This window comes from Ostrinia nubilalis, chromosome 13 (assembly GCF_963855985.1).
Source record: "Ostrinia nubilalis chromosome 13, ilOstNubi1.1, whole genome shotgun sequence".
In the NCBI taxonomy this organism is placed as follows: Eukaryota; Metazoa; Arthropoda; class Insecta; order Lepidoptera; family Crambidae; genus Ostrinia; species Ostrinia nubilalis.
In genome coordinates, this window is record NC_087100.1 from 15287680 (window position 1) to 15312341 (window position 24662).

Genomic DNA, 24662 nt, shown 5'->3' on the forward strand with positions numbered 1-24662 from the left:
GGTTTTTGTAAATCCGCGCCCCATCTGGTTCTATCGGAGTTGGCGCGGCTGAAGCACTGGTATATGGACTTAGTAAATCTGCGTGATCGCTGCATAAGGCGCCAGTTCTGAGGCCCGATCCACTTGTGTTATGATAAGCCAGGATGCTCTGGCTTAGCACCAATTTGATTTTATAATCCGCTCTCTTTTCTTTGTAATAAATATTTTAGGGGGTAGGTAAAGCACGTTTATCTTAAACACAGATAATATAATAATTAGTAATCTGTGGTAGAGCGTTTTTACACTTTTATAGTTTCACCAATAGCCACTGGTGATTTTTTTTTTTCAGTAGCCGATAGTTAGGCATAAATCAACGAAAATTAAACTGTGGGTCTAGACAAAGTTCAAATTATAATCGCAAACCAGTCGAAAAGCCCCTTTTTTGTATGGAGATTTGACGGATTCGATTTTCAATTCGATCAAAAAGTGCGTTTTGTCTAGGGGGGCTGATTTCAATAGGCTGTTTTATTCGTCAAATACACGTTATTTATGTCTCCGTCAAAATCTGTCGTGTGTTTTCGGCACCGTGCACAAGTTTTTGAAGATGTATATTACACACACCCTAATAGCTGGTCCCATACCAAAATAATATTTTGGTCAATTGCATCTTACTTTGCTACCTTTAGCTTTTTCAGAGTCAAAAGATTAAATTAAACAAAATGTAACTTTAGATTTATTTATTACGTAATTAATTTTACAAAGCTACATCCGACTTACAGTATCTGTAGTACTACTTTCGATTCGTTTTATCATTCTACATTCCTATCTTAATTGTAAGGAACATGCTAAAGTAACAAAACAAATTCATAGCCAGATAAAAATGTACCTAAGTGTTAAAACAATGCTAGCTGAAATGCTTATAGCTTTAGGCTATAATGTAACACTATTCTAATAAATTAAATCTATTTTACAGGCACTTGTTCTCACTATTTTGTGTTATGGCTATTATCAAACTAACTTTGTTATAATTCATTTCAATGTCAAAAACTAAAAGAAATACAGATACGCAACAACTTATGATAATTTTCAGTACAAAGTCACAAACAGATCTACAAAATACAATATTTTAACAAGAATAACTTGCATCTAACATAATTTAACACACTTCAATGATTGTAAATGTCTAAACTAAATTTAAATTTTGTGCGGCATTATTTTCGGATATTAATGTCTCAATCATTATTTCTTTGGACAAAGTTAACTTGGAGATAATTATTTTTAATGAACACTAAAAAGTTATCTCGATATTTTATACGATATTGAAAAGAAGATCATATCTGCTAAATACAGACATATCTTTTACAAGTGACAATACTTGATGCAAACCCATGATTATTTCAAGTAAAACTATAAAATAAAGGAAATAACATTGAAATAGAAGATTAAACTAACAATCGACTTGCTATTTTAAAATAATAGTGGAAAATAAAAAGAAAAAAAAATTGAATACACTTGTTGGTCTGACAACAAAATAATGAGAGAGACGCCGCTACACAAACCGAAACCGATGATTGGCGGTCTCTTTCTTAAGGTCTTTTTAAGATAACTCGCTTTGCCTCGACTGACTTATCTAACCCCCTCTTTTTAACGATATGGCGATAATCGCTAATGTACCGAAATACCGCTGCAAGTGAATGTCCGTGTGTTCTGCTATACAAAAGTATTGCAAAACCTTGTGATGTCTCCATCTTTATACTAATATCCAGTCTAATCCTAAATCTATGCCACAACACTCTGTATACCACTTTTCCTCGACCTGACAGACCTTTTGGGGGTTGCCATCTTATCCTCCATTATATTTTCCGATTCTTGTAGCGCTTTCTTCTTTCTTGACGATCTTCTAGGTGTCTTTTCTTCTGCGTCCTCATTTGACACATCGAGCTGAGCGTTGAGACTCTTCCTCCGACTTCTGGTCATGACTTGGTGGCTGTCTACTGTGGTCGCATCCTGCCTGACCAACCTACCTCTTTTCGTTACAGCCCTGTTTTCCTTTTGTTCTGTTTCCTTTTCAACGTCCATAGAGGACAGTCCGCTGTCTGTGTTCAACTCTGACACACCTTCTAAATCTTCTTTTTTATCTTCTGTCCTGCTCTGGTCGTTGTCTGTCTCAGCCTCGTCGAAGAGGACCACTTTGATGGATTTCTTTCCGGCTTTCTTATCAGACGCGACGTTGGCGGATTTGAGGATGCTACGCGCTGGTGTCGCGTATAAGTTGACCGGTGACATGGGTGAAGGCTGCAAGATATAGATGCATTAGTAAACATTTTATTTCCTTTATTATTCGTTTGTTTCATCATCAACAGCCCCTTACAGTCCACTGCTGGACTATGAGCCTCCTCCACTATAGTGGAGGGTATTGCCATAATCTCCACGCTAGGCAGGCGGGTTGGAGATCGCAGTTTAAAAGATTGATGTTTTTCAGAGAGCGCTGCTGCCCATTCTCTGTTTGATGTGTAGTCCCTAAGTCGCCTCTCACGACACCCGCGGGAAGAGTAGGGGTTGGTGACAAATGTATTCTACTCTGCCGTCACCACACGGCTTTCATTCGTTTGTTTATCGTGAACTAATAACCTCTTATTTCAGATCATAATATCGGCCACTATATTATTAGTTCATCATCATCATCATTTCAGCCATAGGACGACCACTGCTGAACATATGCCTCCCCCAATGATTTCCATGTAGATCGATTGTTAGCGGCCTGCGTCCAGCGTAATCCTACTACCTTTATGATGTCGTCGGTCCACCTTGTTGGTGGACGTCTCACGCTGCGTTTTCCGTTATGCGATCTCCACTCCAGATATTTGGTTAATTATGTGTAACTAAACTATACTCCGAATCTTACAAAATATTGACGAGAGATACATTTAGATATTATAGCCTGACCAGGAACATAAAAACCCTCGCCATGTTGCGGAAAACTAATGGTACTAATTTCTTTTAATGGCAACAGTAACTGAAAACTTCATTGACATGTCACCTTGCATGTCAGTCTATTGCTGTCAAAGTGTAAACAAACTTTATTTTAAATGTGCGCAATTGATTTTGTGAATTAAATTGCTAAAATCTTTTTATAGTCGTGAAATAAAAGTGGTTCACAATGTGTTCAAGTATTTGTCGAAGAGAAATAATAAGGGTTCGGACAATATTTTCATTGAATAATTTTTCCGACAAGGGTGTCAAATTGACTGACATGTTTATCTTATAGTACAGTCCACTATGAAAATTAGCTGTGGTTTGTTTCAACTACCTATTTTAAAGTTTTTTGTCACTTTCTAAGTGTTGAATTTTATGGAATTGGGAAAGAAGTACCGAGTTTGTAGCGTTCATGAGCAGACATTGCAGTTGAATATTCAAGTTCTGAATTTGATTATTGATGAATAATAAAATAATTCCTACTAGCTCGATTGATGTTTTCATTTAATTTATTTAAACCAGGTTACCTATAATAATATTTTTTTGTTAATTCATGAAAATATCAAATTAGCCCGTAATCCTGAATCCTGATACATAAAGTTAGCCTATTAATTTAACACAGGTACGACTGTACTCAGTGTTGCACTATCAAATGCAATTGACGCGCCTCTATGCCAGGGTTTTTATGTTCCTGGTCAGGCTATAAAATATGTTACCGGTAGAGGCGCTATTCCATCTTCTACATTTTTGCTCATTATCGAAGCTCGCAACATCGCAAACGATGCAGTGTTCTGAAATAGTAAAATAAAAAATACAATTTGCCTTACATTTTCTTCTCAATACAACCTTTTCTGACTATCATCAAAATGTAAACTGACATAACTGTTTATTGGATTTTACACTTGATTGGATTCGACCAAACAAGAGTAAATATTAATCTCAGAATAAATCGTCAGTTTTGACATATTTCCCATACTGAAACTGTCAATGTGCCAGCCAGTTATACCAGGAGTTATTCTCGGATAAAAGTTTGGTTGAATCAGGCCTTAAAATGTGAAAACATTGTTGTGTGTCAGCACTTAGAGATAAGACAACCCAGTCTCTGTGTTGAGGATTCCGAGTGCGTTCCACGTTCAGATTATCATCAAGTGAGATGCAATAGTTTTTCTGTTGTGGGTAAAAAACACTTATAGAACCCTTACCTTAGAAGCAGAGGCTTTCTTAGCTTCACTGGACAGCACAGCTTTGAGCAGGCTGTGTTTAGCGGGCGTAGATTGTGCGGGGGACCGCACTGGAGACTTCACGCAGAAGAAACCGGCTTCGAACGTCTTGCTGGGTTCAGCTGGGCTGGCGGGCGCTGCTAAAGTGGTGGTGGCTTCTTCTTGCTCCTTCTTGGCTTTTCTTGCAGCTGAAAAATTAAGTGATCGTTAGATTTGCAATTAAATTATTTATATGGAACCGCCTATTTTGAAAAGAAAAGTGGAACATCAAGGTTAATTTTTGGCATGTCTTGTATCATCTATCTTACTTCTATTATAAATGCGCAAGTAACTATGTGTCTAAAGAGAATCAGTTGTTTTTTTTTTGTTACCAATAAGCCTCATATCGATGAAACATCGTAAAATCTTTTGTTTTAGAGAATTATTTTCGATTTTGATAGAGCTTCATTCGCGTTTATTGAAATCCTCACAAGGTACAAATTTTTGCTCAAGTACAGCTGCAGAACCAATTACGTAGGCCGTCGTCTTCTAAAAAACTAATTGAAAAGTTGGTCTATTTTAACTAACGTAAAATCCGTAGATGGCGCTAGTTAGAACCCTTCAAGTACCCGCGAATCGAGAGATAACAGAAATCAATAAAATTATTACTACGGTTGCGACCGCTTAGGATTTGATGGGTGAAAGAACTACAATGAGGGCTATCGTTTTTATACTCAACAGTTGGCACCCCTGGCGATTGACAGGACCTTACTCTACAGTGGCACCATCTTGATGAATGCAAATGCGATAGTCCTCCTACCACTTTAGCGCTCACCAGTTGGTGCCACTGTCTTCGCTACTAGCAAGTGACAGGACCTTACTCTACAGTGGCGCTAACTGGTGAGCGCTAAAACGATAGCCCTCATTATGCTTGAATCTCACCAGCAATCATCTCCCTCAGCCTGCTGGGCCCACCGCTGGGCTTGGTGGCTTTCTTCACGTTGTTCTTGGTCGGCGCCTTACGGACCACGGCCACCGGCGCGTCTTCTACCCAGCCGCGCGCTCGCAACTCTTCCAGCTTCTTGAATCGCATGTCTATGTTCTCCACCTGGGTGATAAAATAGCATTTGAGTTCCTTGTAATCATATTATTTATCTACGCGATCTGGACTGGACTGGTCGGTAACTGGTGAAATCGGACGTGCCAAAGAAGAAACCGAAATGGAGACTGCTGGAGGCCAAAATTCACTTTAGGTCATTGTTGTACAAAGACCTCCCCCAAGGCTTTCTCATAAGGGGGCGTCCATTAATTACGTGAGAAAATTTTGGCAAATTTTTAACCCCCCCGCCCCCCTTGGTAAGATTTTTCCAGACCCCCTCCCCCTCCCCACAATCTCACGTGAGATTTTTCAAAATACATATTTGCAATGTAAGGGTTAGCTTCGGATTTCATATTAAAAAAAAAAATTCGATTTCTATCGAACCTATAAAAAAAAAGAACCTATAAAGTTGCCGAACGAATTTTGATGGCTGCAGGGCATAGGAGGACGTTTTCTCGAAATTTAACACTTTTTCTTGCTGAAAAAAATTACGTGATATTTATCGAGACCCCCCCTCTCCCCTACGTGAGATTTATAGTCTATCCAATATAGCTTGATTAGAATGACGGCTGTCAAACGAATGTGACTAGTGCTGAGTATGTTTCGTACGGTTCACATAGATGTATCGATAAGTTTTCGAAAAAATGATATAAAAAAATGCACCCAATTTTACTTCATATCTTTATTCATAAAAATGACAATTATGATTTAAATTTAAAGACAATAAAATTTAAAATTCATGTCAAGGGTGTACAACCTAAGTCGTAGTCATTATCATCAGTGTTCTTCAGTGGTTTTTTCCTCTCGCTAGAGGGCGGTGGGCATCTTTTCTAGAGCAACGGTGCTATGAATACCCAAAAAATTACCGGTGATTGATTTCCGATGTTTGATTATTTAAGAATGAAATGTTTTTTGGTTTTTAATAGTGAACATTTAGAAAAACATATAACTTGACTTAAATATGTTAAAAAATTAGTTAGAAAAAAAAATTGTTAAATATGTTAAAAAAATTGTTTTAATTTAATATGACATTTGTCGATATGTCCCAACACTAACATTTTTGTAACTCGAGATAACCTTGTAGAGACGTCGTTAATACTCTAGCTTGATTTTTATAATTTCGAATTACTACTTATTGGTGTAATTTAACGCTGCATTTACACAAAATTAACATTTTTATTGGAAGCACTGTCGTCGAAAATATTGTTTGTAGGTCAGACGTGAATTATTTCTTGTCCGCCAATATTTAGCTCTCATTGATCGCTACTACAAAGTTATGTCGTTACTTTTGATGGCAGCTGTCATTCTAATCAAGCTATATTGGATAGACTATAGTGAGGTTTTTCTTGACCCCCTCCCTCCCCTAAACGTCTCACGTAATTAATGGACGCCCCCTAAAGACCGCTACGCTGCCCGTATCCAGTTCCAGGTATTTCCCACGACTTTCGCCTGATATTCGGTCTACCTAGTACTCTTTAACATAACACTGTATAACAAAACGTGTACAGAATTATTCCCACCTCATGGCTCCATAATATTCTATAGAATTTGCTAGCGGCGGCGGCGCAACAAAGCAGAAACGTGCGCTCACGCGCCCCGTCCTCCGTTACCTTTTCCCCGCGCATCGAATACCTGAAAGTTCACATCTCCTCTCCGCTCGCTTTTTCTCCTCTCCTTTCCGCTATGGTGGAAATAACTTACCAGGGTCGCCACACGTCTCATCTCCTTTCCACTTTAGTTGAAACCGGGCCTTAAGATTTAAATATTGAGGATAGGACAATAATAGCTACGCACTTTCAGTTTTGTATCCTTGAACAATAGTTCAGTCTGCACATATTTGATGTACTTAAATTTGACTATTTTTTTTTTTTTTTTTATCCACAACGAGGAAGCTCTTGGCCTGTATCTCACCCGATGGACCGTATTGTTACCGTTAGATAATTCCAGGCAATAAGTGGTGACTGAGTTTGTTCCGGCGTTTCTTCTCAGCACTTGCCATATGTTTGTCTCGAAGCGCTGGTAGGGCCCAAAAGATAAGGAGACATGTAAAGTGCCCCATAAGGGCTACCTTTTCTTTTTTTATTATTTTCTATTGACGTTCATAAGTGCCACTTGTGGTCTAAACTGAATAAATATTTTTGATTTTGAATAAAAATAGTTCCTCTGTGGTTGAGAATATCGGGCGAAGCTCGCTTCCACCTTTGGCTTGATCATCACTTTCCATAAAGTAAGATGCAGAACAAGAGCTGACTTATGGATAAAAAAATAGTAAAATCAAGAAGTCTTTGTTGACTTGATCAGAAGTTATCGCTCCACCTGCATGAACACCATGTCCCAGAAGCCCTGCAGGTCGGCGGGCGTGACGAGCGCTTGGGCCGGCTCGGGGCGCGCACAGCGCTGCGCACAGCGGCCGCCTGGCGTCCTCGGGCTCGTACCTGCATGAACACCATGTCCCAGAAGCCCTGCAGGTCGGCGGGTGTGACGAGCGCTTGGGCCGGCTCGGGGCGCGCACAGCGCTGCGCACAGCGGCCGCCTGGCGTCCTCGGGCTCGTACCTGCATGAACACCATGTCCCAGAAGCCCTGCAGGTCGGCGGGTGTGACGAGCGCTTGGGCCGGCTCGGGGCGCGCACAGCGCTGCGCACAGCGGCCGCCTGGCGTCCTCGGGCTCGTACCTGCATGAACACCATGTCCCAGAAGCCCTGCAGGTCGGCGGGTGTGACGAGCGCTTGGGCCGGCTCGGGGCGCGCACAGCGCTGCGCACAGCGGCCGCCTGGCGTCCTCGGGCTCGTACCTGCATGAACACCATGTCCCAGAAGCCCTGCAGGTCGGCGGGTGTGACGAGCGCTTGGGCCGGCTCGGGGCGCGCACAGCGCTCCACCAGCGACGCGAACTGCTGCAGCTTCTGCGACATCAGCAGCCGCGCCTGCCCCACCGCGCCTAACACCAGCTCCTGGGGAAAATAACATCAGGTTTAAGTCTGCACTAAAGGAGCACGATCCTCTCTTAAACTCTTCGTCATCACTAAAGTCCAATGGCCTAGCAAATAGAATTTCGTACAAAGCGCCCGCAACCGCCGCGGGCGCGGTTGAAAATCGCACCATGAGTTCTTAGCCTCACGTGTAATTATATTGCTGTCGCAACTGTGCGACGGGCGGCCGCAGTGAGTATACGAGCGACAAGGATGGGTAGCTTGAGGTCTGAGGTCATTGTACGAAATTCTGCTCGGCGACCGGACTTTAGATCGATCATTTTCGATACTGAACCGCATGCGGGCACCCGCGCAAATTTTAGCGGCTCTAAAGGTGGTTCGCTCCGCAGCCGAGACGGAAGACCGAGACTTATTCGACTTTAGGCAATGTATAACCATCGGCAGAGACAGAAAATAGAGACCTAAGTCAATAACCGCGGTCTCCAGTCGCAGTCACTTGTCTCTGTCACGACGCGAACCGCCATCTTTAGGTACACAAGAATCTGGCAAATACAGGGTGTTAGGTAAATGGGTATATGAGCCGACATTAGCCCATGTTAATATGGTCATATAAATGGTATGGTGAAGTTAGAAAATTGATATCTTCATTTTAATTATTTTAATTTTCATACAAATCGGATTTAATAAAATTTATTTTGTATGAAAATTAAAAAAATTAAAATGATGATATCAAATTTCTGACTTCACCATACCATTTATATGACCATGTTAACATGGGCTAGTGTCGGCTCATATACCCATTTACCTAACACCCTGTATATACTGCAGTTCGTCAAATAAGAACAAAATAAACTTCATAACTTAAAATTCAAATCAATAGTTCAAAGTCCTGACAATTAAAATCTACAATCCTCACCTGTATAGTCTCTGAAAGAGGTGTCTGCTCTTGTATCTTGTCCCACACCTCACACATCTCCGTCATGCGTTTGATTTCAGACTGGAGCTGACGCCTGAAGTGGTTGATGCTCTCCATGTCACTTGTGTCATCATCCAACAATCCTAAGACAACAAATTTTTGCTTTTAATGTAGGTACAGCTCTGTTTTTTTTTTGTTTGTTATCCCAATAAGTCTAGATCAATGAGGATCATTTCGATTTTTAGCTGTGAATGCAGATTTATAGGTCTAAGAAATCCTTAATATACAGTCCAAAAATTTTTGTTCTACGACAAAAATTGACGAAGTTATGGCCAAATTACTAAAAAAGTTCACTGACCGCCCGGCGCGGGACCGATGACGTCACTATATCCGATCCGAACGCTGCCGGCGTACTGCGTGGATAGAAAATATTTTTTTCTAGCCAAACTATCAGTTTTAGAGAAAAACTTGTTATGACATTTATTCATCAAAATAAAGTAAGCTATCTATAGGTAATTTTTTAAAATAGAAATTGTGAAAAATATCGCAAAAAATCCATACGCTCATACGATTCAATGGAACGCGGAGACGCGATTAGGGTCTCCGCGGTGGTATATTTGGCGATTTATTCAAATAAAGTGTTCATAAGTGTTGTTAGAGTCATATCTTCGTCCAAGTAAAATATAAAAATGTATAAATATTAATTTATTTACTTCTAACAATAAGTATAGCTGAGGCAGATACACTCTGCCTAGGCTACAAGACATTGCTATGAAGATCATTTCGATGTACACGCAATACCTACCTGTTATTTAGTTTTTCTGAGTTAAACCTACGTACCTACCTATCTATTCGCCGTTCCCATGGGCGGACCAGCTGCTCCCTCCTGGAAATCTATTTAATCTTAGCCTAGAAGCTGGGTATGACTCCTCCGCCCCTCTCCTCTCCCCAGGTCATAAGCTGGGCATGACTTCCCCTCGGCCAGAATTCGGGTATGATTTACCCCCCCCCCTCCCAGGCCAGAAACTGGGTATGACTTGACCCCTCCCCCTCCCCCCAGGCCAGAAGCTGGGTAAGGCTAGCCCCTCCCCCCAGGCCATAAGCATAAGCTGGGTATGACTCCCCCTAGGCCAGAAGCTGGGTATGACTTACCCCCCCCCCCCCCCCCTAGGCCAGAACCAGAATCTGGTTATGACTTGACCCCCCCCCCCCCTCCCCCAGGCCAGAAGCTGGGTAAGGCTAGCCCCTCCCCCCAGTCCATAAGCATAATCTAGGTATGACTCCCCCTCGGATGTCGAGCGGGAGTCCCTCGTAGCCGCAGTAGGAGACGACCTCTCTCTGCAGGCCGTAGTGGCCAACATGGTGGGGAGTAAGGAGGTATGGCAGGCGATGCTCTCCTTCTGCGAGGCAGTTATCTCGCAGAAGGAAGCGGCGGAGAGGGAGCGAGAGGCTTCGGCTGACGCCCCTATGATCCGCCGCCGTCGTCCAGGGCGTCGCAGGAGGGCTTACAACATCCACGCTCCTCCTTAGGAGTCTCGACCGCCGGGTATGGGGATGCCCGGCGGGCGCCTAACGAGACCCGTGGCGCCGGCGCACCAGTGTCCAGTGCGCCGTTAGCGGATGACCCGAGGGGAATCACTATTCCCCTCGAAGCTGGAGGGGCTCGCCCAAGAGCGAGCTGTAGCCTGAGACGGAGCCGCGGACGAATGTCCAATAGGACAATAACTCGCGGCTTCGTATCAATGGCCCCGGAGGACACCGTCGGGTTTTAGTGGGTAGGCCCCGCCCTCCCGGCGGGGAGAGTCCCACATAACCCACTGACTGACTGTCCCCATCAGCCAGTGGGCATGCGCAAAGCATTTCCCGACGCAAAAAAAAAAAAAAAAGGTATAACTCCCCCTCGGCCAAAAGCTGGGTATGACTAACCCCCCCCCCCCCCCCCCCCGGCCAGAAACTGGGTATGACTTGCCTCTCCGCCTCTCCCCCCCTCTTACCAAGGCCAGAAGCTGGGTAAGGCTTGCCCCTCCCCCCAGGCTATAAGCTGGGTATGACTTATCCCCCCCCCCCCCCCCCCAGGCAGAAACTGGGTATTAGCACTCATATTATGTATTATTATGTTCAATACAAACAATCATAAAGTTACACTCGCCCCAACCGCGTCTCCGCATTCCATCGAATCCTACAAAAATGTGGTTTTTGGACATAGCGATACTTATTTTTCACAATTTTTATTTTTAAAAATTACTGGTCGATAGGTTACTTTATTGTGATGAATAAATGTTATTAAAAGTTTCTTTCTAAAACTGATAGTTTAGCTGGAAAAAAATATTTTCCATCCCAATAGTATGCCGGCTGCGCTCGATTCGGATATAGTGACGTCACGCGGCCCTGCGTACGTTGACTTTTAGCGGCAAAAACGGCCTATGTTTATTACTTAATATCTTCGTAAGTAATGGTCCGATTTGGATAATTCAAAAAGATATATCTTTCTTATGTCTTAAGGATTAACGTAGATACTAGTTTTATTGAATTTTCTACAACAGTACTGATCCTCATTTTGCTATTGAGTTCCCTAATATAGACCCAAAAAAAAATCACTGAAATAAAATCTGGCAGCTGTTACTGATTTCCTTTAAATACCTTAATAGAAGACAATTACAATTATAGAAGATTACTGGTAGGCCTAAGATGCGCGCCGCGATAAGCACGCAATTTTATTGATTTTGTTCATACAATTTGACGTCGATAAAAGTTATCACGGTGTGCATCTTAGGCCTACAGGAAAACTTATGTTAAAACGCACCTTCTTCCATCTTCTTTTTCATTTCTCTTCTAGCATTATCCTTCCCTCTAGACATGGTGACGCAAGGACTGATCTTCTTAGATTCCTCATCTATTTGCTCCGGAGTCATCGGCACTACCACAACATCTATTGGCGATTTAGGAGACCTAAGTTTCTCTTCTGAGCTAGATTCACTCTTGGGCACAGGTTTTGTGGGTGTGAATTGCTTTGATTTATTTAAAGACTTTCTCGGAGTCTTAACTTGGAAAACTGGCGACTTTTCTGTAGAGGATGCCGTATCAACTTCACTACTCGAACTTGTACTCTGAAGGGAATTTGATGCTTTCTTAGGGCTTTGCTTTTTAGCAAGTCTAGTATTTTTGTTGTTAGCAGCATTACTGCGAGTATTTCGTGTTTCAGATGATTTAGTATTTGCTTGTCTTGAATTCACTTGTGTTCTTGATCTCGTTGATTTAGTTTGTTTTTCAGGATTTTTCAACGAATTTGGTAATACTGGATTAAACGTATAATTAATTTTGTCCGTCTTTGTTTTGGTCACAGGAGCTAATTTTGGTACTTTAATCAGATTTTTTGGTGGCTGAAATGAAGCATTTATGGGGGCAAATGACTGAGCCCTGTTCTGTTTGGTGTTAGCTTTTTGTGTTGCACTTTGCTTCGCAGATTGTGATCTCGTAACCCTCCCAGAAGTACTCGGCATAGGTTTTGGTGGCGGAGGAGGCGGCACAAACTTTAAGGGAGCGTGCGGTACTCCTGCTACAAATGGCTTTTTCTTTAGAGCAGCGGCCTGCTTTTTTTGCTTTTCCTTTTCTTCCTTCCATTTTTCTAGCTGCTGTCTCCGATGCTCAACCTTAGATTTGGCAGTGTCCACTGGTCCTACTGGTGTAGGGCTTTCACATCGTGATAAGTTCCTTATTCTGTCAAACACAGTCAAACGACTGCTTTTTCTGTGTTTCAAGTTGTCTCCCAACCGCTTCTGGACCTGCAATTCATTATTATTCTGTTATTTTCAATAGTATTTATGTTTCTAAACCCCAAGCAACGAAAAGGGAGTCGTTACATGAATAAGACCTACCGCATGCATGGTTAATATCAAAGGAGACTACAAAATAATTAAATCTGAACAGTGGAAAGTACCCCGCCTGCCACGCTAGTAAACTGCGCAGGTTTGTTTTTGTGTTTCTTCTCGTGGTTCTTCAGAAGCCTTCCGAAGTCGAAGCTCTTCTCTGAAAAACATGGAAACACTGACGCTGGAGCACAAAATATTGATGAAGTCGAGCCAAAGCGATGGGAGTTCAAACTTGAAGACATTAACTTAGACCGATAAATGAGTCTTTAGTAATTAGTTTTTACTCCATAATTAAATCTCTTCTTACCCATTACACCTGAAAATAAAAACACTAAAAAATATTACAACAAATTGAACAACAAACTGAATTTTTGAATACAAACTGTCAGAAATGCCATCCATAGCGAACATGTCATAAACAAAATCGTTTGGATACACAAAAGCACCCTACAACAGCTCGAGAGCTACATTTGAGCTACTTCACATGTTAGTATAATCTGTGACTTAGTCTATGGAAAAAATCAATGTAGTGACGTTTTCCAATGGCAACACCATCCCGTACTTCCGGTTGTCAGCTGATAAACTCCCATTGCTTTCCAAAACCTATTTCGATTTTCGTTAAAGAAAACGTCAGGCACCATTCAACATGGGCTTGAAATACGCGATCAAAAGCTAGTTGTAGCTGAAATATTGCTCTAATTGTAGTGTTATTGTTATTATAGTTTCCTTTTACATGTACGTTGTGTAACTTTATTAGTTGAAAATGGATACGTTTATCGTAGGAAACCTCGGTTATGGCGTTTGTTGATCATTAAAAAATTTGGTTCGGTTCATAGTTTTCTTTGTAATCGATGTCAGCTTTTGGTTTGTGATCGTCTGTTTCGTTCGTGTTTACGTGTATAGTTAAGATGGTGAAGGAGAAGCCTAATTCTATTCGGATTTACGACGATGAGGGGTTCAGACGCCGCGCGGCATGTATATGTGTACGATCGGACGCCGAATCTGAGGTTAGTAGCTGGGGCTGGAAGAACATGGAAGACGTTCGAGTCGCGGCGAGTTCGTGATGTGTGGTTTGTGCGTAGGTGTTGCTGGTGACGTCGTCGCGGCGGCCCGACAACTGGATCGTGCCGGGCGGCGGCGTGGAGCCCGAGGAGGAGCCCTCGGTGACGGCAATGCGCGAGGTTCTGGAGGAGGCCGGGGTCATCGGCAAGCTGGGACGGTGTCTCGGAGTTTTTGAGGTGATTACTTGTCATAACAATCACAGAAAAAATTGCATGTATTGCAACTGCAACATATGTTCAATAATTAGCACATATCTGCAGTAATGTTCATTTTACAGACGGCTAACTATTGAAGTAATGCAAGACAATGAAAAAAGAGCACCTAATCGCTGAATGTTGTAATAATTTTTGATGATTCAATTAATATGAAGTTTCATAATTATCTAGAGCAAATGCTTTATTGATGTCACTTCTAATTATTATTTATACTTATTACTTATCTGCTTCATTCTCTAAATCCCACAAAAATGTATTAAAGACAAAGATAAAATCTTTTATAGCTTAATGGGTTAGATCATTTTATAACTATTTATACACAATATCAACATCTTATGTTGTACCTACTATAATGTATAGGAAAGATGCCCTGAGAACAATGTCTTAAGAAAGAACAGTGTTCGATATTAATTTAATTTACCTACAGTTCGCATTATAATAAAAAGCATATACCTACCTAGTGCTTGCTACATGTACATTTTCCGACTAATTGTTGTGGTTGCAACAGTTTAACGTTTCCCAGTTTCCCAGTAGCACTAAAACATTAAAATGTTTACTTCATATACTGTTACAGTTATGACCACATTAGTATTTCCTTGTTGCAACCAAAATAGAACGTATTGTTTGCAGTTGTTCCTCTAATGAACTGCAACATAGTTGCTAAATTGATTACATACGGAATTAATCATAATAATATTAGTGTTGTTTGATTCAATTGAGTTCATGTGAATATGTTCTTTTGGTGGAAACTTTGTTGTAATAATTGCTATGTTAGGAATTGTATTGACTTCAGAATACATAATATTAGATGTTTGACCACTGGAAAAAACAATTTATTAACAAACTTTATATTTACTCTCAAAACTGTTGACATAACATGCATTTTGGGGTCATTATGATATTAACAAATATAATTAAGTTTCCTAATTACTTTAGCATTTATTGATTTATAAGACTTATCATTTGTCACTAAAGGAAGATATTAGACTATACAGGAAAACTCTTTTTGTATAAGACTCTGAATCAGTTTTTTATACAGAATAGTTTTTCAAAGCAAGTTTCTTTGCGTCATTTGGCATTCACTGATGCCAAGATCAATATTCCTATGCTTTCATGAGCTATGAACTTGGTTTAATGTGTTTGTTTTATGGTTTTGTTGAAACATTTAGTTTACGAATAGCATCATATTTTACCATTGGATTCTAAGTACAAAGTAGTATATAATGTTGATTATGTTTTCTATAATATTTCAATAGCTTTTGATTTATTAAAATTATAGTAACAGTACACTGTAGTTATGTTCTTAAACTCATTCTTGAGTACAATAAATTCACTTGATAGTATAATCACAGAATAATAACAAGTATTAAGTATAATCTTAATTTAGTAGTTAAATATGTTGACAATTTAATTAATGTTTCTGCTAACCTAGAAACGAGAATTTGCTTAGGCACAAAATGTTGATACCTAAATGAATGTTTTAAATTGTTAAACTTTTGCCATTACCTTACATTTTGCAGTTAAGCAAACATAAGGTGTGATTGCAGTCAAATGCCTGCTTCTTTTGCATAAAAAAGTCTCCTGCCAATTTACACCACTCAGTTGTGGTCCAATGGCACGATTGGGTGTTTTCCCAAATTAAGATCCTTGTGTAAAATCATGGTCTAAGTTTTGATTCATTGAATTCCAGAACCGCGAGCACAAACACAGGACAGAGGTGTACGTGATGACGGTGACGCAAGAGCTGGCCGAGTGGGAGGACTCGCGGCTCATGGGCCGCAAGCGCCAGTGGTTCACCGTGGACGACGCGCTGGCCCAGCTCGCCCTGCACAAGCCCATCCAGCGCCACTACCTACAGCAGCTTCGCCGCTCCCGACAGAAGCCCGACGACCCAGGCAGCTAGGCTACGCGCCCGGGGCCGGAGGACCGCCGGTTCAGGTCTTCAGAAACGAATCTGGGACGACACGGCGTTCTGTTGATCCGACCTTTCCAAACCACGAAACGAATAAGGATAAATGAAATATTTTGAAATCGAAACATAAGCCCGGGACGCTCGACAGCCGGCCCCGGCCCCTCCTCCGCAGGATCTATCTGCCTTCGCTGACGCGTACCGTAACATCTCTTTTTTTCTACTTTTACGTATATTTTTATACTACGATGGAATAAATGTTAATTTTATTTTGTTAGCATTAAAACGAAAAGACATACGAGCTATATTTTTTATTTAATGATTAACGTTTATTAAGATTCCTGAATGAGTTTTAAAATAAATTTTATATTGCTCTTCTGTAAAGGGTTTTTGTTTGATGGACGGTGGAGATATCCTTGAATATAAAATGAAGTGTTCAGACTTTACATGGAGGTGACAATGTTAGAAAAATATGGCACGTATTAAATAGAAACCAAATATGATCAAATAAATTACAAAAGTTTTATAAGCCAAAGAAATCTAAAATCTATCGACAGTTTATGTGCAGGACTATTTATTATCCGGCTAAAAAACTGTACGGAACTGTCGGAGGCCAGATAACTGATGACTGGAGTGAATAAGCGGAGTGGGCTGTACGGATGCGGTGAAACGGAGAGCGGTGGACTGTAGACTGTAGAAGCTCCGCTGACGGTGTCTCCAATCGCTGCACAACTATACTATAATCGGTGGTGGATCGTTGCCACGTCTTCGTACCTCGTGGCTTCTATACTATGTGCGGTGTGACACTATACGGTGAACACGGTGCGGTCGATGTCACACGCTGTAGGAGTCCGGTCTATACGGTATCCGAAGTCGCTATGCTATAACGGTGTCCGAGGTCTATGCTGTAGTCGTTGTACTATTCACTATCTTCACTATGCGCTCTTGAGACTATTCACTTCGGTTGATTTCAGAAGACTATTCTCTTCGGTTGATTAGAGAAGACTATACTTGGTGCGGCCCGGCAGCCGGTTTATACACTACTACTTTTTTATCACCGGAAAATTTTTAACAGGTTATGTAGAAATGTGTGAAAATTATAAAGTAAAAAAAAAAAATTAAATTTTTATAAAGTTAATTTTTTTATTAAATTTTCTTTAGTCCCTATTTTACGCGTCACAGCTGGGCCACTCCGCTGCTCGTTCATTCAGTAGAGTAGTCGTACGCGCTCGCACATTGATCTGTCTGTCTCGCTCACGCCTTGACCACGCTTCCAGTGTTATTATTACTAATTTAGACCATTATAATGCAACATTTCAAGTAATTTTGAGTTCTAATAAGTGTTTCATTACACTTACGTACTTCTTTACATGGTATTCTGACTGTTAACACTAATTGTAAGTTAATAATACAATGAAATACCTACCTACTGTGAATACGTTACGAATACACACCAATGTGTCGTTACGAGGCTACTACGACTTTAAAAGAAATATGTAATTCAAAGATCTGCCAAAACAGCGGCTTTCAGTGTTATCATCACAGAATAATAATAATGTATTACTTAGCTACCTATCTTAGGCTATTGTTATTGCAACATTTCAAATAGGTAATTAGAATTGTAATTGAACGCAGGGCAAAGGACGAAAACAGTAATTACGTAATACGTCACGTTGTATTTCTGTGAGTTTTTAACACTAGTTAATAATAATACCTACTGTGTAACTCCAATTGAGATCGCGCGTCGTTCGTAGTTCGTGAATTTAAGATCCGCCATAACAGCTGAGTGGTGCGAACAGTTTTAGATGGTGGTTTTAGTAGGCGCTTAGGTAAAATAATAAAAATAATTCAACTTTCCCTTCATACTTACCCGGGCTTAGGATCGGCCTTAGGACCGGCAAAATTCAATGCTTTGATAAGCACCCTGCATCGTGCTGAAGTGTGGCTGTCCCGGTACAGTCGCAAAACTGCACTACACAATTTCTCCGGCCAAGAATAATAATGCACGTATCATTAACACGTATTCACGTGAGGTGAATTGGTAAGACAACGTAATAATTGCACGACACTATTGACTTGATTGATACAATGTTAACAAGACACTTCACGACCGATAAAGAGCTCGCGCGCGCGCAACTGACCGCCGGCGGCCGGGCGAGCGAGAGGGCGGCGCGGGCCGCGGCCCCGCGCCGCCCTCTCGCTCGTGGCTCGCGGGTGATAATGGCCGCACAACAAACGTACACCGCCGCCTTTAGGAAGCGTCGGGCCGGCAACGTCGCATCTCTCTCCATAGTAACGGGCGGCCTTGCGTTGAGCGTAAATAGTGCTAGCGACGCGTGTGTCCAAATATTACCAATTTTGGGATGAAATTTTGAGTAGCTTTATTTAACTTTTTTTTTTGCATAAATAGGATCAGTATCAATAACTCATTACCCAGATTTTTTTTTTCCGGTGATAAAAATTTAGTGGTGTATACCCATAAAATCCCGCCTATTTTCTAGAAACATACGCGGTCCGCCCGTATTCGGGAATACGCAAGTACTTACTCGAACTCGCGGGAATTGTAAACAAACTATAAGGTGTCCGGATATGAACCTTATTGCGTATGCGCTAAGGGCGGTTATTGCGGGCGCGCGTGCTATCGCTGTCCTTTGCGCGCTCGCGCTGTCTCTGTCTTTTTTGGTACTTGCCGAGCGCTGATGATTTATTACATATCTATAGCTATAGTTGCGTATACGTATTTACTGCGGTTTCTTTGATCTTTTTAGGGTTCCGCTCGGCCGATTAGTAGTCGTCCTGCACATACTCCCGCCGTGCAGCGACGGACTCGTCGGTGCAAAAAATAGCTAGCAGGACGGCAGCTGTTTCTGCCCGACGAAGCGATGACGGAGATAACTGTTACGGTGACGATGTTGCGGATCTGTGTCTCCCGCCGGTACTGGAGTCTTTGTTCTCCAATTTCTCTCTTCTGTAGAAGTTTGGCGTGATACAGACGATGTGTGGTTGTCGAAGTTTCTATACTTTTCTTCTATTCTATTTTCACGCCACGAAGCCTCCCGCCGGTATGGAAGGTGCGATGACTCTCGCTGGTTTCTATTTCTCGATAACTCCCGCCGGTTACGCGATGAGCTTCGATTTCTATTAGCGCCTGATCGATTTGTAGCGGCAATTTCTTTGACGTGCGTAGGCGAAACTATTGCGTGTATTTTTTCTGTAGGCGCGACGGTTTCATGGTGCAGTATTCTGTGATGCGTTTTCCTGCAACCATTAACTCTACACTGTATCCCTGGGCATCTGTGTGCTCTTGTCCAGGGACGAAGGCAGCGGTAGCATAGGCGGTTTTCTTTTGCGATTTCCCAGCGTTCGCTGACATCGGCTTTCTTTATCTTGTAGCAGTCGGTAACGGTGTGGTTGCCGTCGCACACTGGGCACGACGATCTTTTCACTATTTTCTTTTCTTCTACGTGGAAGACACGCTGGGCACGTGGTTTACTGTGACTGTCTTCGTGGTAAATCGGTTCGGGAGTGGCAAACTTGGCACACTTCTCGGCCTCTCGCTCGATGAAGCGGCTAAACTTGATGAGGTCCGGCTCCTCTTCTGTATGCTCCCAGGCGTAGTCGTACCAGCGGTACCGAAGCGCTGGTGTAAGCTTCTCTGTTAGACTGTGAACTATTTCGGGATTGTACAAGTAGTGTGTCCGCCCAAGTGCACGAAGTGTTGCCACGCTGTTTTGTATTTTGCTGGCGAACACACAAATCTGTTGCGGCGAGTCGACGAGTCTCTGTAGGTTTCGCAAACTATCAATCTCGGACAGAGCTATGGAATCCGGACGGCCAAAGCGCATTTCTAGTGTGCGCATAATGTCTTGCGCCTTCACGTTCACTATGAGCAAAGAGGTCACGGCTTCTTTTGCTCGTCCGGTAAGTGACCGCCGGAGTCTTGCGATATTTTCTATCTCGCTGAAAAAACTCGCGGTTTCGGTGTAGGCTGCCTTGAAGGCCAGCCAATCATAATGCGCGCCACTGAAGTTCGGCAATTCTGCCACATACTGTAGTTGCTGTCCGGTGCGCGCTGCGGTTGCGATGGCTGTCGCGAGTTCCGTCAAGTCTATTAATTGGTTTGATGACGTCGGCTGCGGTGCGGTAACGGCTACAGGGGATGGCGGTTGTAAGTCGCCATCTCCTTTCAAAGATACCGAGTCGTCTTCACTTTCGTCGGACTCCATTTCTACAAGCTTGCGGCGGGCGATGGCAAGCTCCAACTTTAGGCGGGCTATTTCAGCCTCCGCCTCGGCTAGTCGACGGGCGCAATCGGTATGCGCGAGTGGTTCTCGCGGTGAAGCCGTCGAGTGCTGTTCTTCTCCTGTGACGTCTGTTACGGATGGAGGCTCCAAATGCATCAGTTCCTCCTGTGCGGTTACGGTGGACTGCTGTGATGACGTCACGCCTTCTGGTGGTGGCGTCATGGGTGGCGTAGCTGGCTGCGATGTTTTCGCCTTGCCTTTCCTCGATCTTGTCACAGGCATCTTCTATTTGTGTTATACTATGCCACTTCACGAAGGCCGCTTCGGTGTTCTCGAAGGTTCTATGTCTTCAAGATAGGTCGACAACGATCCGGCTCGAAGGACCAGAAAAATTATGCAGGACAGTTTATTATCCGGCTAAAAAACTGTACGGAACTGTCGGAGGCCAGATAACTGATGACTGGAGTGAATAAGCGGAGTGGGCTGTACGGATGCGGTGAAACGGAGAGCGGTGGACTGTAGACTGTAGAAGCTCCGCTGACGGTGTCTCCAATCGCTGCACAACTATACTATAATCGGTGGTGGATCGTTGCCACGTCTTCGTACCTCGTGGCTTCTATACTATGTGCGGTGTGACGCTATACGGTGAACACGGTGCGGTCGATGTCACACGCTGTAGGAGTCCGGTCTATACGGTATCCGAAGTCGCTATGCTATAACGGTGTCCGAGGTTTATGCTGTAGTCGTTGTACTATTCACTATCTTCACTATGCGCTCTTGAGACTGTCTTGAGACTATTCACTTCGGTTGATTTCAGAAGACTATTCTCTTCGGTTGATTAGAGAAGACTATACTTGGTGCGGCCCGGCAGCCGGTTTATATACCCATAAAATCCCGCCTATTTTCTAGAAACATACGCGGTCCGCCCGTATTCGGGAATACGCAAGTACTTACTCGAACTCGCGGGAATGGACAACACGCATAAGTTGTAATATTCAGTTAAATTATGACTTAATTTAAAGTTTAGATCACACACATTACACTAGTTTTTATTTCACCTCAATCCATCCAGTATTACCGAAGATAGAGCCTCGAGAAGTTTACGGACATTTTAAAATTTTCAAAAATTTCCAATATTCGCGCGTGACGTCACAACATGATTTTGCAGCCCCCGCACGTTAACCCATTTACCACTTTTTGTCTTTTTCCAACTAAAATAAAATGTTACCTAACTGACAACTGTTGTTAGTTGTCATCGTTCAATCACATTTCAAACTAGGCGCTAAAAAAGTAACCATTATTATGCCACCTATTGCCAATTTTGTGCACTATGAAGCCATTTTTACATTTATGCACTTAAATATAAATTTTCTGGAAAAATAACCAAGTTTGTGTCTCTGTGCTCAATAACGAGTAAATAGTCCAGTTATTTGTTAATTTTACTTGGAAAGTTTTCCGGAATTTTTGAAAATTGGTGAATAAATAGATTTCGCTATGTTCTTTCCGAATTTTGTGACCTCGTTTATAGCCACGCGCGCGCCCGCCTTATTGAAAAAAATCCGCCTTAAAAAGGTTTTTGACAACTACTTTTTTCATTTTATAATTTTTGGGACATAGACAAGCTAAGATAAATGTGATAAATTTCATGTAATGTAAGTTAAATAGATTTAGAGTTGTGAAACAGTCAAATTAATGTACCTGCTAAATTGCGAGATATTTTTTTTTAATCATGGCAGGACACGCTGCCGGGTGTCCTAAATATGCTGAAGTATAAAAAAATTCGCGTTGCTGAAGTACACATTTTTTTTTTGTCTTTTTCTACATTACATAATTGTATCCTACTAATATTATAAATGCGAAAGGTTGGATGTCTGGAAGTTTAAAATAAAGTAAAGTAATGTTTATTTCTCACCAACATAACAGATAATATTATGATAACAAACAATCAGGAAAAACAAAAAGTAAGAATGTAGGTGGGTTGATACCTGAACTAGGAAGATTCCTGTGTCTCAGGTATGTTACTCTTTCACGCAAAAAGTACTCAACGGATTTTGTTGAAACTGTACAATATTATTGTTTTGTTTGTAACCCAGATTAACATATAGGCTATAATTTATGCCGATCTGTGACACTAAATTTCACGCAGGTGAAGCCGCAGGCAAAAGCTAGTCGTGAAATAAATAGGAAAGTTTAAGGTTCTGAAACGTGGTCGCTTACTATGGGCCTCATAAGAAGGCTCAAGGTCACCCAAAGGGTGATGGAGCGGGCTATGCTCGGGGTTTCCCTGCGTGATCGAATCAGAAATGAGGAGATCCGCAGGAGAACCAAAGTGACCGACATAGCACGCAGAATTGCTAAAATCAAGTGGCAGTGGGCGGGACACATAGCTCGTAGAGACAGACAGAGTTGGGGCAGAAAATTTCTTGAGTGGCGACCACGGGCTGGAAGACGTAGCGTGGGCAGGCCTCCTACTAGGTGGACCGATGATCTGGTAAAGGTCGCGGGAAGAACCTGAATGCGGGCAGCGCAGGACTGTTCATTATGAAAAACCTATGGAAAACCCAAAGGCCTCTCGCCTTTGTCCAGCAGTGAACGTCATTTGGCTGTAACGACGAAATAGGAAAGAATGTAACTATCAAAAATCTTCTTTAAGGCAGCATTTTTCTAATTTCGCAACGAGCGCGGCAATCACACTTAACTAACAGAGAGCATAGCGAAATCTATTTTAATCACCAATTTTCAAAACTCCCGGAACACTTTCCAGGTAACCACGTTAATTTGTACCAAACGACTGGACTATAATTAAATTGATATAAAAATTTGGGTACATCTTCTCAAAAACAAAAGAACTGGTACTAAAAGGGTTAACTGACGTTTTGACATTTGTAGAGGGCCTTGTAGAAGGGGAGGCTATGGTGCTGAATGTGGCTTAACTCGAGTGTCATAGTAACTTATTAGACTGCTAAGCTTGATGATAAAAAGAAAAATATTTTATTCAATGTACATAGTCTGGTCATAAGTTCTGTCATATGATAATAACTTTTGAATTTTGAATGAAGGTTTCAAAAACATTTTTTACTGAATTAGAATTAAAAAGAAAAAATGTGCGATAGTTCGAATTTTATTGTATGTGTAGTGGACGCATAAAGAAGTCCGAACTGCAGTTGTCACGTTGCATTGCTACGCGCCAAAGCAGATTTTCGTTGTGCTGAAAAAGTTTAGTTTATCTTTTCATTTAATGATAGGTATAGGTGTACCAGAATCTCATGGCAAACAAAAATATTGGAAAAGTGTGTCTTTCATATGGCAAATGTCTAAGGCTTTATTGTCACCTGTCAAAGTAAATCAAGTGAACTGTCAGTCGCTGCAGAAATTTTGTAATCTCTTCATGCCTATTTGTTATTTTTGTGAAAAAGTCGAAAAAGCTCAAGCAAGTCATATTGTTTTCAATGTGTATTGTAAAATAAGGCATAATTCAAAGTCAATCTTTGATTTTAAAGCGCGTCGTTGAGTTGACAGTAAGTTGGAGTGAAATTGGATACATTTAGTTTATTACCTAACTGCGTCAGAAGGAGGGTTTTTTTTAAATATTATTCTTATAATAGCTGCTTTATCGGGGGTTTCAGGTGTACCTCACAAATTGGTGCAGAGGAATGGTGAAAATGTTATGACCATGTAAATAAAATTGAAAAAGATTTCATCAAGTAAGATCAGGTGATCCGTCTGCTCGTTTGCCTCCTATCACATAAAAAAAAAAAAAAAAATGTAAGATAGCGTAATTGAAATGGTGGAAGAGCAATTTATAATAAATACCTCTTTATCTTGATCATCTATTGAAGAAAAGTGGAATCCTTGGAATCGTTTTCTAGTTCTGAATGAAGTGATTAGTTATAAGTATGATACATAATAAAATTAGTTACATAAAGTAATATACGATTTACTTATTTTTCAAGACATTTTCCTATTATTATTACTGACGGGATTGCTACCATGTACCTTAGTTTTGAGTTTCCAATATTTCGGCACTGTTGCAAGCGCCATGGTCACGGAGTAACTGAAGAAATTAAACCAGACATCGTTCAGATGTGCGTTCAAAAGACCTGAGATTAAAAAAAAACCCACGTTTTGTTTAAACAGTAAGCGAAAAAAAAAGTGACTTGAAAATGGAATACAAAATGATAAGGTATGGTAAATGATAAGTCTTTATCAATGAAGAAGCAGAAGTTCAATTTCATGTGTCCTCCATCTAGGCTAGTTTCCATCG

At 41.5% G+C, this 24662-nt stretch overlaps 2 protein-coding genes across 2 annotated transcripts; one reads left to right on the plus strand and one right to left on the minus strand.

Annotated features, from left to right (window-relative positions):
* Positions 1 to 701: 701 nt before the first annotated feature.
* On the minus strand, positions 702 to 13381 carry LOC135077355 (disks large-associated protein 5). Its single transcript, XM_063971880.1, has 10 exons — positions 13276 to 13381; positions 13037 to 13125; positions 11903 to 12881; positions 9100 to 9242; positions 7927 to 8204; positions 7570 to 7807; positions 5097 to 5262; positions 4158 to 4363; positions 3672 to 3746; positions 702 to 2274 (listed from the first exon to the last, which is right to left on the minus strand). The coding sequence occupies exons 1-10, from the start codon at positions 13277 to 13279 to the stop codon at positions 1759 to 1761; spliced, it is 2694 nt and encodes an 897-aa protein (XP_063827950.1). The 5' UTR covers positions 13280 to 13381; the 3' UTR covers positions 702 to 1758.
* Positions 13382 to 13514: 133 nt separating this feature from the next.
* On the plus strand, positions 13515 to 16455 carry LOC135077747 (diphosphoinositol polyphosphate phosphohydrolase 2). Its single transcript, XM_063972318.1, has 3 exons — positions 13515 to 13975; positions 14051 to 14206; positions 15936 to 16455. Exons 1-3 carry the CDS (start codon positions 13877 to 13879, stop codon positions 16146 to 16148), a joined length of 468 nt encoding a protein of 155 aa, XP_063828388.1. The 5' UTR covers positions 13515 to 13876; the 3' UTR covers positions 16149 to 16455.
* Positions 16456 to 24662: the final 8207 nt, after the last annotated feature.